We start from the raw sequence: 12,293 nt of genomic DNA, 5'->3' as shown, positions 1-12,293 counted from the left end.
CCCCGCCCCCTGCACTGATCACATGACGGTGACGTCACGCCAGGTACTTCACCACCTCTTCCCCTGAGCCCCGCCCCCTGCAATGATCACATGACACTGACGTCACCCCAGGTCCTTCAGCTCTGGCAGTGCAGCAGATACTGGGCAGGTCCTGGTCGGTAGTCACTGCTGAGCCCCGCCCCCTGATCACATGACGGTGACGTCATCTCAGGTCCTTCAGCTCTGGCAGTGCAGCAGATACTAGGCAGGTCCTGGTCGGTAGTCAGGGCTCTTGTTCTCTCTGGTATCAGCCATTCCTCCAGCCTGCAGGTAAGATGAGCTGTGAGGAGACAGTGTGGTGGAGAGCTCAGACATGTCACCTCTGGAGATTCTCCTCCATTACACACAAGGAATCCTTCTCCGCTCCTCAGCTTAGTATGATGGGAGGAGTAGTGGGGATGGTGGGGGTTGTGATCATTCGCTGGCCCCTGACTGTCCTGCTGAGGGGCCCCTGCATCCAGGAGGAGAATGAATGGAGCGGGGGCCCGGCCTGAGCTCAGCTCTCTCCAGTCTCTTCTCTAGGAGTTCTGGACACAGCTGAGCACAGCCCAGAGGTGGGACCTGCATCTATCAGACATTTATCTCCTGTGGAGCCACCAGAGATCTCCATGTTGGGGCCCCTGGAATCCATGTGGTGGGGGCTCTGAGAAGCGGGGCCCCTCCAGGCTCAGGAAGTGCGGTTCTGGATGTGACATCTGGTCTTGTCCCCTCGATGATTTCCTCTCCTCTTCTCATAAAGGCGCCTGCAGTACTAGAAGCCTCCAGCTCCTCCAGTTCTCTCCTCTTCTCCTGAATGACCACCAAGGATGGACAGGAAGGAGATCAGCAGAAGAATATTAGACCTCACCTTGGAGATCATCTCCCTGCTGAGCGGAGAGGTAAACTTTTCTAGATTTCTCTCCTCTGTATTGTATTCTGTAACAAGTCAGACATCGGGAAGGAGAATCCCTCATAGGAAGTGATGGGAAGAGTCCAGGGTCCTGGAGAACGGCCTCCAGACCTTCCAAGTGATGGAGAACCTGGAGATCAGCCCCCAATATGGTGAGTGATGTGTCATGTGACCAGTGACCAATAGTCATGTTGTAGGAGCCATGAGGAGGTAAGTAGGCACGTTGTACCAGGAGGAGAGGGCCGGAGGAGAGCACATGGCCCCTGAATGGTTTATTCCCTAAGTGTCTCTCTCCATCCACAGGAGTACACAATAGTGAAGAAGACATCGGGGGACTGTGTGACTCCCATCATCCATCTCCAGGAGTCAGGAGGGCGGAGCAGGACCCCTCCCCCCATCACAGAGCCTCCCCCTCACCCACTGATACATGAGCAGACGATCCTAGAGCTCACCCACAAGATGATGGAGCTGCTGACTGGAGAGGTGACACTGCTGGGAATGCTGGGAAATTCTCCAGTAACAGCACTGGAGGGGTCTGGGTGATGACGGTGTCATTGTGTTGTCAGGTTCCTATAAGGTGTCAGGACGTCACTGTCTATTTCTCCATGGAGGAGTGGGAGTATATAGAAGGACACAAGGACCTGTACAAGGAGGCCATGATGGAGGAGCACCAGCCTCTTATATCACAAGGTAAGAGCCGTCATGTGCAGTGTATACACGTGTGTGCAGTGACATGTAATGGAGGAGCACCAGCCTCTTATATCACAAGGTAAGAGCCGTCATGTGCAGTGTATACACGTGTGTGCAGTGATATGTAATGGAGGAGCACCAGCCTCTTATATCACAAGGTAAGAGCCGTCATGTGCAGTGTATACACGTGTGTGCAGTGACATGTAATGGAGGAGCACCAGCCTCTTATATCACAAGGTAAGAGCCGTCATGTGCAGTGTGTACACGTGTGTGCAGTGACATGTAATGGAGGAGCACCAGCCTCTTATATCACAAGGTAAGAGCCGTCATGTGCAGTGTATACACGTGTGTGCAGTGACATGTAATGGAGGAGCACCAGCCTCTTATATCACAGGGTAAGAGCCGTCATGTGCAGTGTATACACGTGTGTGCAGTGACATGTAATGGAGGAGCACCAGCCTCTTATATCACAAGGTTAGACCCGTCATGTGCAGTGTATACACGTGTGTGCAGTGACATGTAATGGAGGAGCTCCAGCCTCTTATATCACAAGGTAAGAGCCGTCATGTGCAGTGTATACACGTGTGTGCAGTGACATGTAATGGAGGAGCACCAGCCTCTTATATCACAGGGTAAGACCCATCATGTGCAGTGTATACACGTGTGTGCAGTGACATGTAATGGAGGAGCACCAGCCTCTTATATCATAAGGTAAGAGCCGTGATGTGCAGTGTATACACGTGTGTGCAGTGACATGTAATGGAGGAGCACCAGCCTCTTATATCACAAGGTAAGAGCCGTCATGTGCAGTGTATACACGTGTGTGCAGTGACATGTAATGGAGGAGCACCAGCCTCTTATATCACAAGGTAAGAGCCGTCATGTGCAGTGTATACACGTGTGTGCAGTGACATGTAATGGAGGAGCACCAGCCTCTTATATCACAAGGTAAGAGCCGTCATGTGCAGTGTATACACGTGTGTGCAGTGACATGTAATGGAGGAGCACCAGCCTCTTATATCACAAGGTAAGAGCCGTCATGTGCAGTGTATACACGTGTGTGCAGTGACATGTAATGGAGGAGGACCAGCCTCTTATATCACAAGGTAAGAGCCGTCATGTGCAGTGTGTACACGTGTGTGCAGTGACATGTAATGGAGGAGCACCAGCCTCTTATATCACAAGGTAAGAGCCGTCATGTGCAGTGTATACACGTGTGTGCAGTGACATGTAATGGAGGAGGACCAGCCTCTTATATCACAAGGTAAGAGCCGTCATGTGCAGTGTGTACACGTGTGTGCAGTGACATGTAATGGAGGAGCACCAGCCTCTTATATCACAAGGTAAGAGCCGTCATGTGCAGTGTGTACACGTGTGTGCATTGACATGTAATGGAGGAGCACCAGCCTCTTATATCACAAGGTAAGAGCCGTCATGTGCAGTGTATACACGTGTGTGCAGTGACATGTAATGGAGGAGCACCAGCCTCTTATATCACAAGGTAAGAGCCGTCATGTGCAGTGTATACACGTGTGTGCAGTGACATGTAATGGAGGAGCACCAGCCTCTTATATCACAGGGTAAGACCAGTCATGTGCAGTGTATACACGTGTGTGCAGTGACATGTAATGGAGGAGCACCAGCCTCTTATATCACAAGGTAAGAGCCGTCATGTGCAGTGTATACACGTGTGTGCAGTGACATGTAATGGAGGAGCACCAGCCTCTTATATCACAGGGTAAGAGCCGTCATGTGCAGTGTATACACGTGTGTGCAGTGACATGTAATGGAGGAGCACCAGCCTCTTATATCACAGGGTAAGACCCGTCATGTGCAGTGTGTACACGTGTGTGCAGTGACATGTAATGGAGGAGCACCAGCCTCTTATATCACAAGGTAAGAGCCGTCATGTGCAGTGTATACACGTGTGTGTAGTGACATGTAATGGAGGAGCACCAGCCTCTTATATCACAAGGTAAGACCCGTCATGTGCAGTGTATACACGTGTGTGCAGTGACATGTAATGGAGAAGCACCAGCCTCTTATATCACAAGGTAAGAGCCGTCATGTGCAGTGTATACACGTGTGTGCAGTGACATGTAATGGAGGAGCACCAGCCTCTTATATCACAAGGTAAGAGCCGTCATGTGCAGTGTATACACGTGTGTGCAGTGACATGTAATGGAGGAGCACCAGCCTCCTATATCACAAGGTAAGAGCCGTCATGTGCAGTGTATACACGTGTGTGCAGTGACATGTAATGGAGGAGCACCAGCCTCTTATATCACAAGGTAAGACCCGTCATGTGCAGTGTATACACGTGTGTGCAGTGACATGTAATGGAGGAGCACCAGCCTCTTATATTACAGGGTAAGAGCCGTCATGTGCAGTGTATACACGTGTGTGCAGTGACATGTAATGGAGGAGCACCAGCCTCTTATATTACAGGGTAAGAGCCGTCATGTGCAGTGTATACACGTGTGTGCAGTGACATGTAATGGAGGAGCACCAGCCTCTTATATTACAGGGTAAGAGCCGTCATGTGCAGTGTGTACACGTGTGTGCAGTGACATGTAATGGAGGCCATGTGTTCAGTCACTGTGTGCTTGTGTCTTTACAGATGGATCCAGGAGGAGAAATCCACCAGAGAGATGTCCCCGTCCTCTGTATTCCCAGGACTGTCCAGAGGAGAAGGTCCCAGAGAACCCTCAGGTAGATGGAGCTGAGCCCTATACACATCTATATAGGGGGGTCCTGCAGTCATAGAGGGGTCATAGATGGTGGGGGTCTCTTCTGTGGATCTGTTAGATTTCCCACCTGTCTGCTGTATTGTCCTGAATTGTTACAGATGACAAATCAGGGGGAAGATCTGACTGATATTAAAGTGGAGGATGAAGAAGAGCGGATGATGGGCGATCCCCCGTGTAAGAGTGAGGTGGAGGAGGACATTCCAGGAGAACTCACCACAGGTAAGGAATCATGAATGGAGAAAGTGATGCCAGATGTTTCTTCAGGTCAGGCTCCACCTTAGAGCTCCAGTAAAGTAACACTCCGGGCAGAGAGTGACCCCCAGTGTTCTGTGCAGGAGCGGAGGGAGCTGTGACTGCACATAGACATCCTCTCCCAGCTCCTCTATCAGTCCTGTCATGGACTTGACTTTTATTGACATTGTTGGGGGTTCACCAGCTGCACTAATGGCCGGGATCTGAAAACCACTAAAGCACCGCAGTCAATACTGATAGAAGGCTCCTCTAGACACTTTCAGCCTTGAGACTAGCTGAATCCAAGGTAGTTCCATATCATAGTTTATAAATTAGTGAACCAACCCCCCCAATAATAACAGTGGGTAAGAAAGCCCCTCATTTTACTTCCATAACTTATATATGAGTCTGAGGACAGCTGCCTGACAACACAGGAGGTCTCCTGACAACTCTGCACACATCTTCATGATATTTCTACAGTCCAGGCTTAGTTTGTGCTATCAGTCAGATCTCTGTAATCTCCTAGATCACGTCTTCTGGGAGGTCTCCTACAAGGGTCTATAAGAAGCCATATTCAGAGTGTGGATGACCTGCTTACTAGGTTGGCCTAACTAAACGATGGCGATCATGTAAGGTAGGCTGCTAACAACGTTACTAAGTGAACGAGCAGGGCAGTCACTCCCGAAGTCCATCAGAAAGCCGGGTGTCGGAGGCAACTACAGGGTGTCAGACGCTGAGTCCTAGAGACTGAGCGCGGGTCGCTGAGATCATGCAAAATACTGGCCGCTATGTTTGCAGATCTTGAGATATTTGTGTGTGTGAAGGATACATAATTATATGTCTTAAAGGGTTGTTCACCCCTGGGGACCTTTTCTACAGACCTCCCCAGCACGGCTGGACTCACATTATAATTTTTATAGATTCTCTAGGTACTGGTACAATGGCAAGTGAAAGGACGCCCTGGAGCTGGAGAGAGTACAGAGGAGAGCGACTAAACTGATGAGGGGCCCGGAGGGTCTGAGTTATGGGGGAAGATTAAAATAGTTACATTTATTTAGTCTTGAGAAGAGACGTCTAAGGGGGACATGATTAACCTGTACAACTATATAAATGGGACATACAAAAAATAGGGCGAAAAGCTGTTCCATGTAAAATGTCTTCAGAAGACAAGGGGGCGCTGCCTCCGACTGGAGAAGAAGAAGAAGTCTCCAGAAGCGTCAAAGCTTCTTTACTGTAAGAACTGTGCATCTGTGGAATAGACGTCCTCAGGACGTGGTCACAGCAGGAACAGGGGACGGGTTTATAAAGGGTTTAGATGAATTCTTAAAAGTAAACCACATTAAAGGGAACCTGTCACCGGGATTCGATGTACAGAGCTGAGGACATGGGTTGCTAGATCGCCGCGAGCACATCCGCAATACCCAGTCCCCATAGCTCTGTGTGCTTTTATTGTGTAAAAAAACGATTTGATACATATGCAAATTAACCTGAGACGAGTCCTGTCCCCGACCCATCTCACGGACAGGACTCATCTCACATACAGGACTCATCTCACGGACAGGACTTATCTCAGGTTAATTTGCATATGTATCAAATCGTTTTGTTTACACAATAAAAGCACACAGAGCTATGGGGACTGGGTATTGCGGATGTGCTCGCGGCCATCTAGCAGCCCATGTCCTCAGCTCTATACATCAAATCCCGGTGACAGGTTCCCTTTAATGCTTATAAAAATGTGTAGAAATCTGAGTCTCGCTTCCTTCTGGGATTCGAGTCCCCACCGATCCCTCGGTTGAACTTGATGGACTTCTGTCCATCGTATTAACTACGTAACATTGGTAATCATACTTACCTGATCCTCACCTCAGGGTTCTGGCTCCATTGCTGCGCTGCCAGCTCTGCAGTTTCTGGGTCTCCTCTCATCAACATCCAGGTTGACGCTGGTCACCCACGCATGACGTGACCCAGTGACATGACACATGGTTGACTCGTCTCCATTGCATGTAGTCAGATGCACCAGACCCATCTCAAACTGAATTTTGAGCCAATGGGGCAGCAATCGAGATGGAAACCCAGTGGTGGGATCAGGCAGGTCCAGCCATGCTGGTGGGAGGGGGGTCTGTAGAAAAGGTCCTCGTGGTGAACAATCTAATTTATTTTTATTATTTACTTTATATCATAATTTTATGTGTTGCTATTTTAGTGCAATGAAAGAATAGCAGAAAAAAGGAAAACCATTCAGTTAGTGAAATACGAGATCAATGTCCTCCCCCTGACCTTGTCCTCATAGATTGATAGGAGCGACACCAGCAGAACACCAGCAAAAAAATGTGTAAAAGTATGTAAAAAAAAAAGGTGCAATTCCTGGGAAGTCTTTAAGGGAGTCTCCAGCGTCCGATGAGCCACAAGTCCATAAAATCAATCCTTTATTGTTCCCATATAAAACTACCTGACCCCGTCCCTCACTAAGCAGTTCCCAGTATACAGATGATTAGGGATGGATTGTCTCATAGATCTTTATACTGGACGAGTGCTGGGACTTCCTGTCCTAGCTCCTGGAGGTGACCTGCCGCCTCTCCGGGCACCATTATTAATTCCAGGGAAATACATGCTTCATTTCCCAGGTCCCCTCCACACATCACAGGTTAAGCTCTACTCTCTCATTTAACCATCGTGGTACCAAGGTCTTTACCTTATAGATCCATACATGTCACGTCTCTGAAGGAAAAGATTATTGGGGAAAATGTACAACTGAGGGGAGGCTCTAGGACCTTGTTGGGTCGACTCTTCCCTGGATACAAGATGAGATACGGCCTCTAGTCTGGATACAAGATGAGATACGGCTTCTAGCCTGGATACAAGATGAGATATGGCCTCCAGCCTGGATGCAAGATGAGATACGGCCTCTAGCCTGGATACAAGATGAGATACGGCCTATAGCCTGGATGCAAGATGAGATACGGCCTCTAGCCTGGATACAAGATGAGATACGGCCTCTAGCCTGGATACAAGATGAGATACGGCCTCTAGCCTGGATACAAGATGAGATACGGCCTCTAGCCTGGATACAAGATGAGATACGGCCTCTAGCCTGGATACAAGATGAGATACGGCCTCTAGCCTGGATACAAGATGAGATACGGCCTCTAGCCTGGATACAAGATGAGATACGGCCTCTAGTCTGGATACAAGATGAGATACGGCCTCTAGTCTGGATACAAGATGAGATACGGCCTCTAGCCTGGATACAAGATGAGATACGGCCTCTAGCCTGGATACAAGATGAGATACGGCCTCTAGTCTGGATACAAGATGAGATACGGCCTCTAGCCTGGATACAGGATGAGATACGGCCTCTAGCATGGATACAGGATGAGATACGGCCTCTAGCATGGATACAGGATGAGATACGGCCTCTAGCCTGGATACAGGATGAGATACGGCCTCTAGCCTGGATACAGGATGAGATACGGCCTCTAGCCTGGATACAGGATGAGATACGGCCTCTAGCCTGGATACAGGATGAGATACGGCCTCTAGCCTGGATACAGGATGAGATACGGCCTCTAGCCTGGATACAGGATGAGATACGGCCTCTAGCCTGGATACAGGATGAGATACGGCCTCTAGCCTGGATACAGGATGAGATACGGCCTCTAGCCTGGATACAGGATGAGATACGGCCTCTAGCCTGGATACAGGATGAGATACAGTTGGGCATGGAGGCGTACAAGTTCTGTATGGTATCTTGCAACACAATTTCCCACAGATGTTACAGCTGGGCCTATAGATCATGCACGCTGATAGGTTGCTGATGCTGGCATCCCAGTTAATCCGATAAGTGCTAGGTTGGTGATTAAAAAAAGGCTACTGGGCAGGCTAAGGAAGTGTTGCAATTCGGCAAAGACATTCCTTGGAAACCCTTGTTGTGTGTACATATCACTGATATGTTAGTGTCCTCGTATTACTACTAGGGGTCACCAGTAGTTGAAAGCCCTGCCATGAGAGGAACACATATGTCCACAAGATGTCCTGCACATATTACTGAGCTGTAAGTGTCCCTTGTATCACATTGGGTCAGTGTATCGCTTCATAGCAAAAAGAGGATGGAAGAACTGCCCATCAGGCCTTCATATTTGAAGCCAACTGTCATGGGATCCAAAAGAGAACTTGTATTCATCTCTAAAGACAATATTATTCCATTAATGGTCCTCTCTACTGGTGGTCTGTCCTAGCCAACCGGAGCACGTTCGATTTGTGTAATCACTCTTTCCAGCCTCCCAATACATACTATCAGCTAGAACAGCCTAGATGGCCGGCAGTTCATTGAAACAACCATCCTGCTTTTCTTTTTCCAATGATGTACCCTCTCTCAAAGTCTGTCAACTGGACAAAATGTCTTTAAGTGTGTCTTATGCAAAGGAATGTCTAGCAGTTAAAGGTTTCTTAAGAAGAGTAGCCTTTGAGAGCCTTTCTGTAGGGCAGCGGAGGAAGCTGTTGAGACCCAGTGTCTACTCAGAACGTAACACCTGTAATCATTTACATATCTGCCTGAGACATAACTGCATGCTGGGTTTTGCAGCAATCTGACATTTTTATCTGCGAGCATTATTTTTTGTCAGTGAGGGTACTTGACCCTCAAAGGAGAACACATTGTGCAGTGGAATGAATTTTATACTAGCAAGACACACTGGGTCTGGGGCATGCTGGTGTCTTTAGTAAGATATTTGTATCCATCAATGGAACCACTGTGTCAGCCAACCAGTTTGACTTTGGGCTAAACCTAAGGACATTATCTTGGCAGTCCCCTGGTATTTACCCTTTAACTCCTTTAACCCACAGGGGTCAGAGACAGCGGTGTGGGGCACCATGGGAACAGGCAAACCTTGTAGTCAGTAAAAGACTGAGGTCAGGACAGACAGAGTTAATGTGAATCTGAAGTCAGGGCAGGCAGCAAAGGGCCAATACTGTAATTAGTTCAGGTCAGGCATTGGAGGTTCAGAGTCAGGAATCAGGCAGAGGTCAGTAAGGGGGCAGACAAATGGAAAAACACTTTATGCAGGGACTAGCAAGCTAGATCAACCTCCCATAGGACATGGTGCCTTGAGTACCTCAGGTTTGTCAGCCATTGGCTGGTGAAGATTAGAATGTGCGCATCCTATGGACAGCCTTTAAAAACCTGCCCAGCAAATGCAGGGAGTGGCCTGCAGCAGGGGAACAGCCATGGGAATGTAGCAGCCAGGCCCGCTGCGGATTGGCAGAGGGAGTCTAGTGGGTCTAGACCACTGAATAAACATTTACAGCAGCAGGGGGAGTTATATGGCTTCTGTGTGCGCTCTGGATTGCGGTGTGGCAGCAGATATGGAGCACCGCCATAATGGTACCTCCCTCCTTACACCTTCTCTTCTTGGATCCAGACAGTCTTAGAAATCTCTTAAGCAGATCTGGGGTATTAATGTTTTCTGCAGGCTCCCATGACTTCTCCTCAGAGCCAAAACCTTTTCAGTCAATCAAGAAAAACGTATTTCCTGTAATCATCGCCATGCCCACGATGTCCTTCACCTCGTACACATCTTCAGAGCTGACCGGAGAAGCAGCAGGAGTCGACCCTCTGGAATAACGATTGAAAATGACTGGCTCGAGGAGAGAGACGTGAAATGAATTGGGTATCTGTAGAGAAGAAACAAGATTCTAACTGTACCCTAAATCTGATATTTCTCGAAGATAGACAGACTTAGTCTGCTGGGAGTGGATGTGGAACTGCTGTGTCAGCCAAGCAGTTTGACTTAGGACTAAACCTAAGAGAGCTATCCTAGAAGTTCCCTAGTATTTACCCTTTAACTTCTATACAAGGATCTAGACTTTGCTACAGAGGAGCCATCAGACTTCTACCACCTGCCACATGTGGTTGACAACTGACCCACATGGTTCAGAGAACCGGTGTGGGGCACCAAGGGAATAGGAAGAATCCACAATCGGTAACAGGCCGAGATCAGGCGAGGCAGATTTTGTGCAAATCCATAAAACAGGTCAGTGCAGGCAGAAAAGGTTCAATTTGGTAATCAGAGAGAAGTGAAGCAGCGAAGAGTCTGGAATCAGGCAGAGGTCAGTACATAGGGAAACTGGACAGCACACCTTATGCAGGGACTTGCTGTTGATCGTCCACCCTCCTGGAAGGGAAAGTGCCTTAAGAACCTCAGATTTGCCTGCCAATGTCTTGTAATGATTAGGGCGTCCACGTGTGCAGCCTGAAGCAGGGGAACAGCCATGGGATTCCAGTGACCAGGCCTACTGGCTGTTGGCAGAGGAAGGCCAGCGGGTCCAGACCACCGCAATAACATATTCAGTAGCAGAGCGAGTGATGCTGTGCCTTTGCCAGCCCCAAATAGCACAGCAGCGGCTGGTACGAAGCGCTGCCATAACAGTACAGCACATATCTGAGTAAAGAGCTGCAACGTATAATGTGAACCACAGGTAGGAGTCCTCCCGAAACTGTTTCCCGGAGAGGGGATATCAGTGAAGCAGAGTCCCGGAGGTAGGATTTGAGGACTAATACATCTTTCTGTAGTAGTAAATCTACGCAGTGCAACAAATGGCATGTGCCTGAGGAGATCACAGACACAGTGGGCTTCCCTGGGGGTCTGTAAGGCTCTTGTGTATCACAGACAAATGGTAAACTGTAGAGAATACTGCTCTGATCCGTTGGGGTTCTGCTTTGAGGAGAAGTATATTGACTTCCTCCACTTGTATTATTGACGTATATATTTATTATCATTACATTGCGGAGCGGTCTGCCTCTAGTGATTATGTATATATTGTTTATGTATTATCGTATATGCTGAGACATACTCTTGGTCTTTTTTTCTATTCTCTATTGTTTAGAGGTGGGTTACTATGTCATCCAGCGTTTCTCCGCTCATATCGCTGTCTAGCTCACATATCTGGTCTGATTGCCTTCGAGAGTCACAGCCCCGCGCCTTCACTTAGTAACGTTGCTGTAACCTTCATCACCTCGCCAATATAAAAAATGAGGGCCTATTAATTATATGCCACATAGTTGTATTATTTGATGCGTGGTGTACCAGTTGGTAACTTTTTGTAGGAGTTGTAACCTACATCACATGCAATATATTTTGCTGCCCTTTTGTTTATGGCAACCTACCAACGAGGTATACCATACCCTAAATGTGGATATTGATGTACTGCAGCAGTGTATGTATCTTTACATTCAATTCATTTTTGCTATAGATAGGCTTTTAGTATATTAGTTGCAAGTGTTTTTATGTATAACAAAGGGTTCTTATCTTGCACGTAGCTCCGGGCTCCATGGGGCAGCTCCTGCTCTGATTGCCTCCCAGGGACTGTTTTGCAGTCTTTTTCTTTTATATGTGAGAGTTCATGTAAGATTCTCCTACTTACCTGACAAAGGGAATCCACAGAAAAAATCCACTATTGCTCTTCATTTGCACCTCCCTTGTCCTTTGGCAAATAGCCTATCTCTGGCTTCCATCATCCTTTCATCTCCCCATCAAGCAGAGAGCATACTTGGTGTCTATCACATGGGTGGATGAGATATTTTTTCCCCCAGAAAAGTAGTGTGTAGGTGAGTGCTTACTCATGTAATCACCCCTCAGGGCCTAGTCTGAGTGTCCAGATTATGGCAACATACACATACCTGCATCAATAAAGCTTAC

The 12,293-nt window shown here is 48.0% G+C and overlaps 1 protein-coding gene across 4 annotated transcripts in view; it reads left to right on the top strand.

The window, feature by feature from the left end:
- Positions 1-12,293, top strand: part of LOC120991971 (zinc finger protein OZF-like) — a 576,950-nt gene that overhangs the window by 51,452 nt on the left and 513,205 nt on the right. The window contains exon 1 of one of the 4 annotated variants that reach the window (XM_040420731.1): positions 1,551-1,618. The exons of 2 other annotated variants lie outside the window; for them this stretch is intronic. In XM_040420731.1, the coding sequence (XP_040276665.1) occupies positions 1,585-1,618 (34 nt within the window). In that variant the 5' untranslated portion in view covers positions 1,551-1,584. Of the gene's footprint in view, positions 1-1,550; positions 1,619-1,979; positions 2,014-12,293 lie in introns of those variants that run through there. One more of the 4 variants, XM_040420730.1, reaches the window with a different exon arrangement.

Source organism: Bufo bufo, chromosome 2 (genome assembly GCF_905171765.1).
Source record: "Bufo bufo chromosome 2, aBufBuf1.1, whole genome shotgun sequence".
Taxonomy (NCBI): domain Eukaryota; kingdom Metazoa; phylum Chordata; class Amphibia; order Anura; family Bufonidae; genus Bufo; species Bufo bufo.
This window is presented reverse-complemented; position numbering and strand designations above follow the sequence as displayed.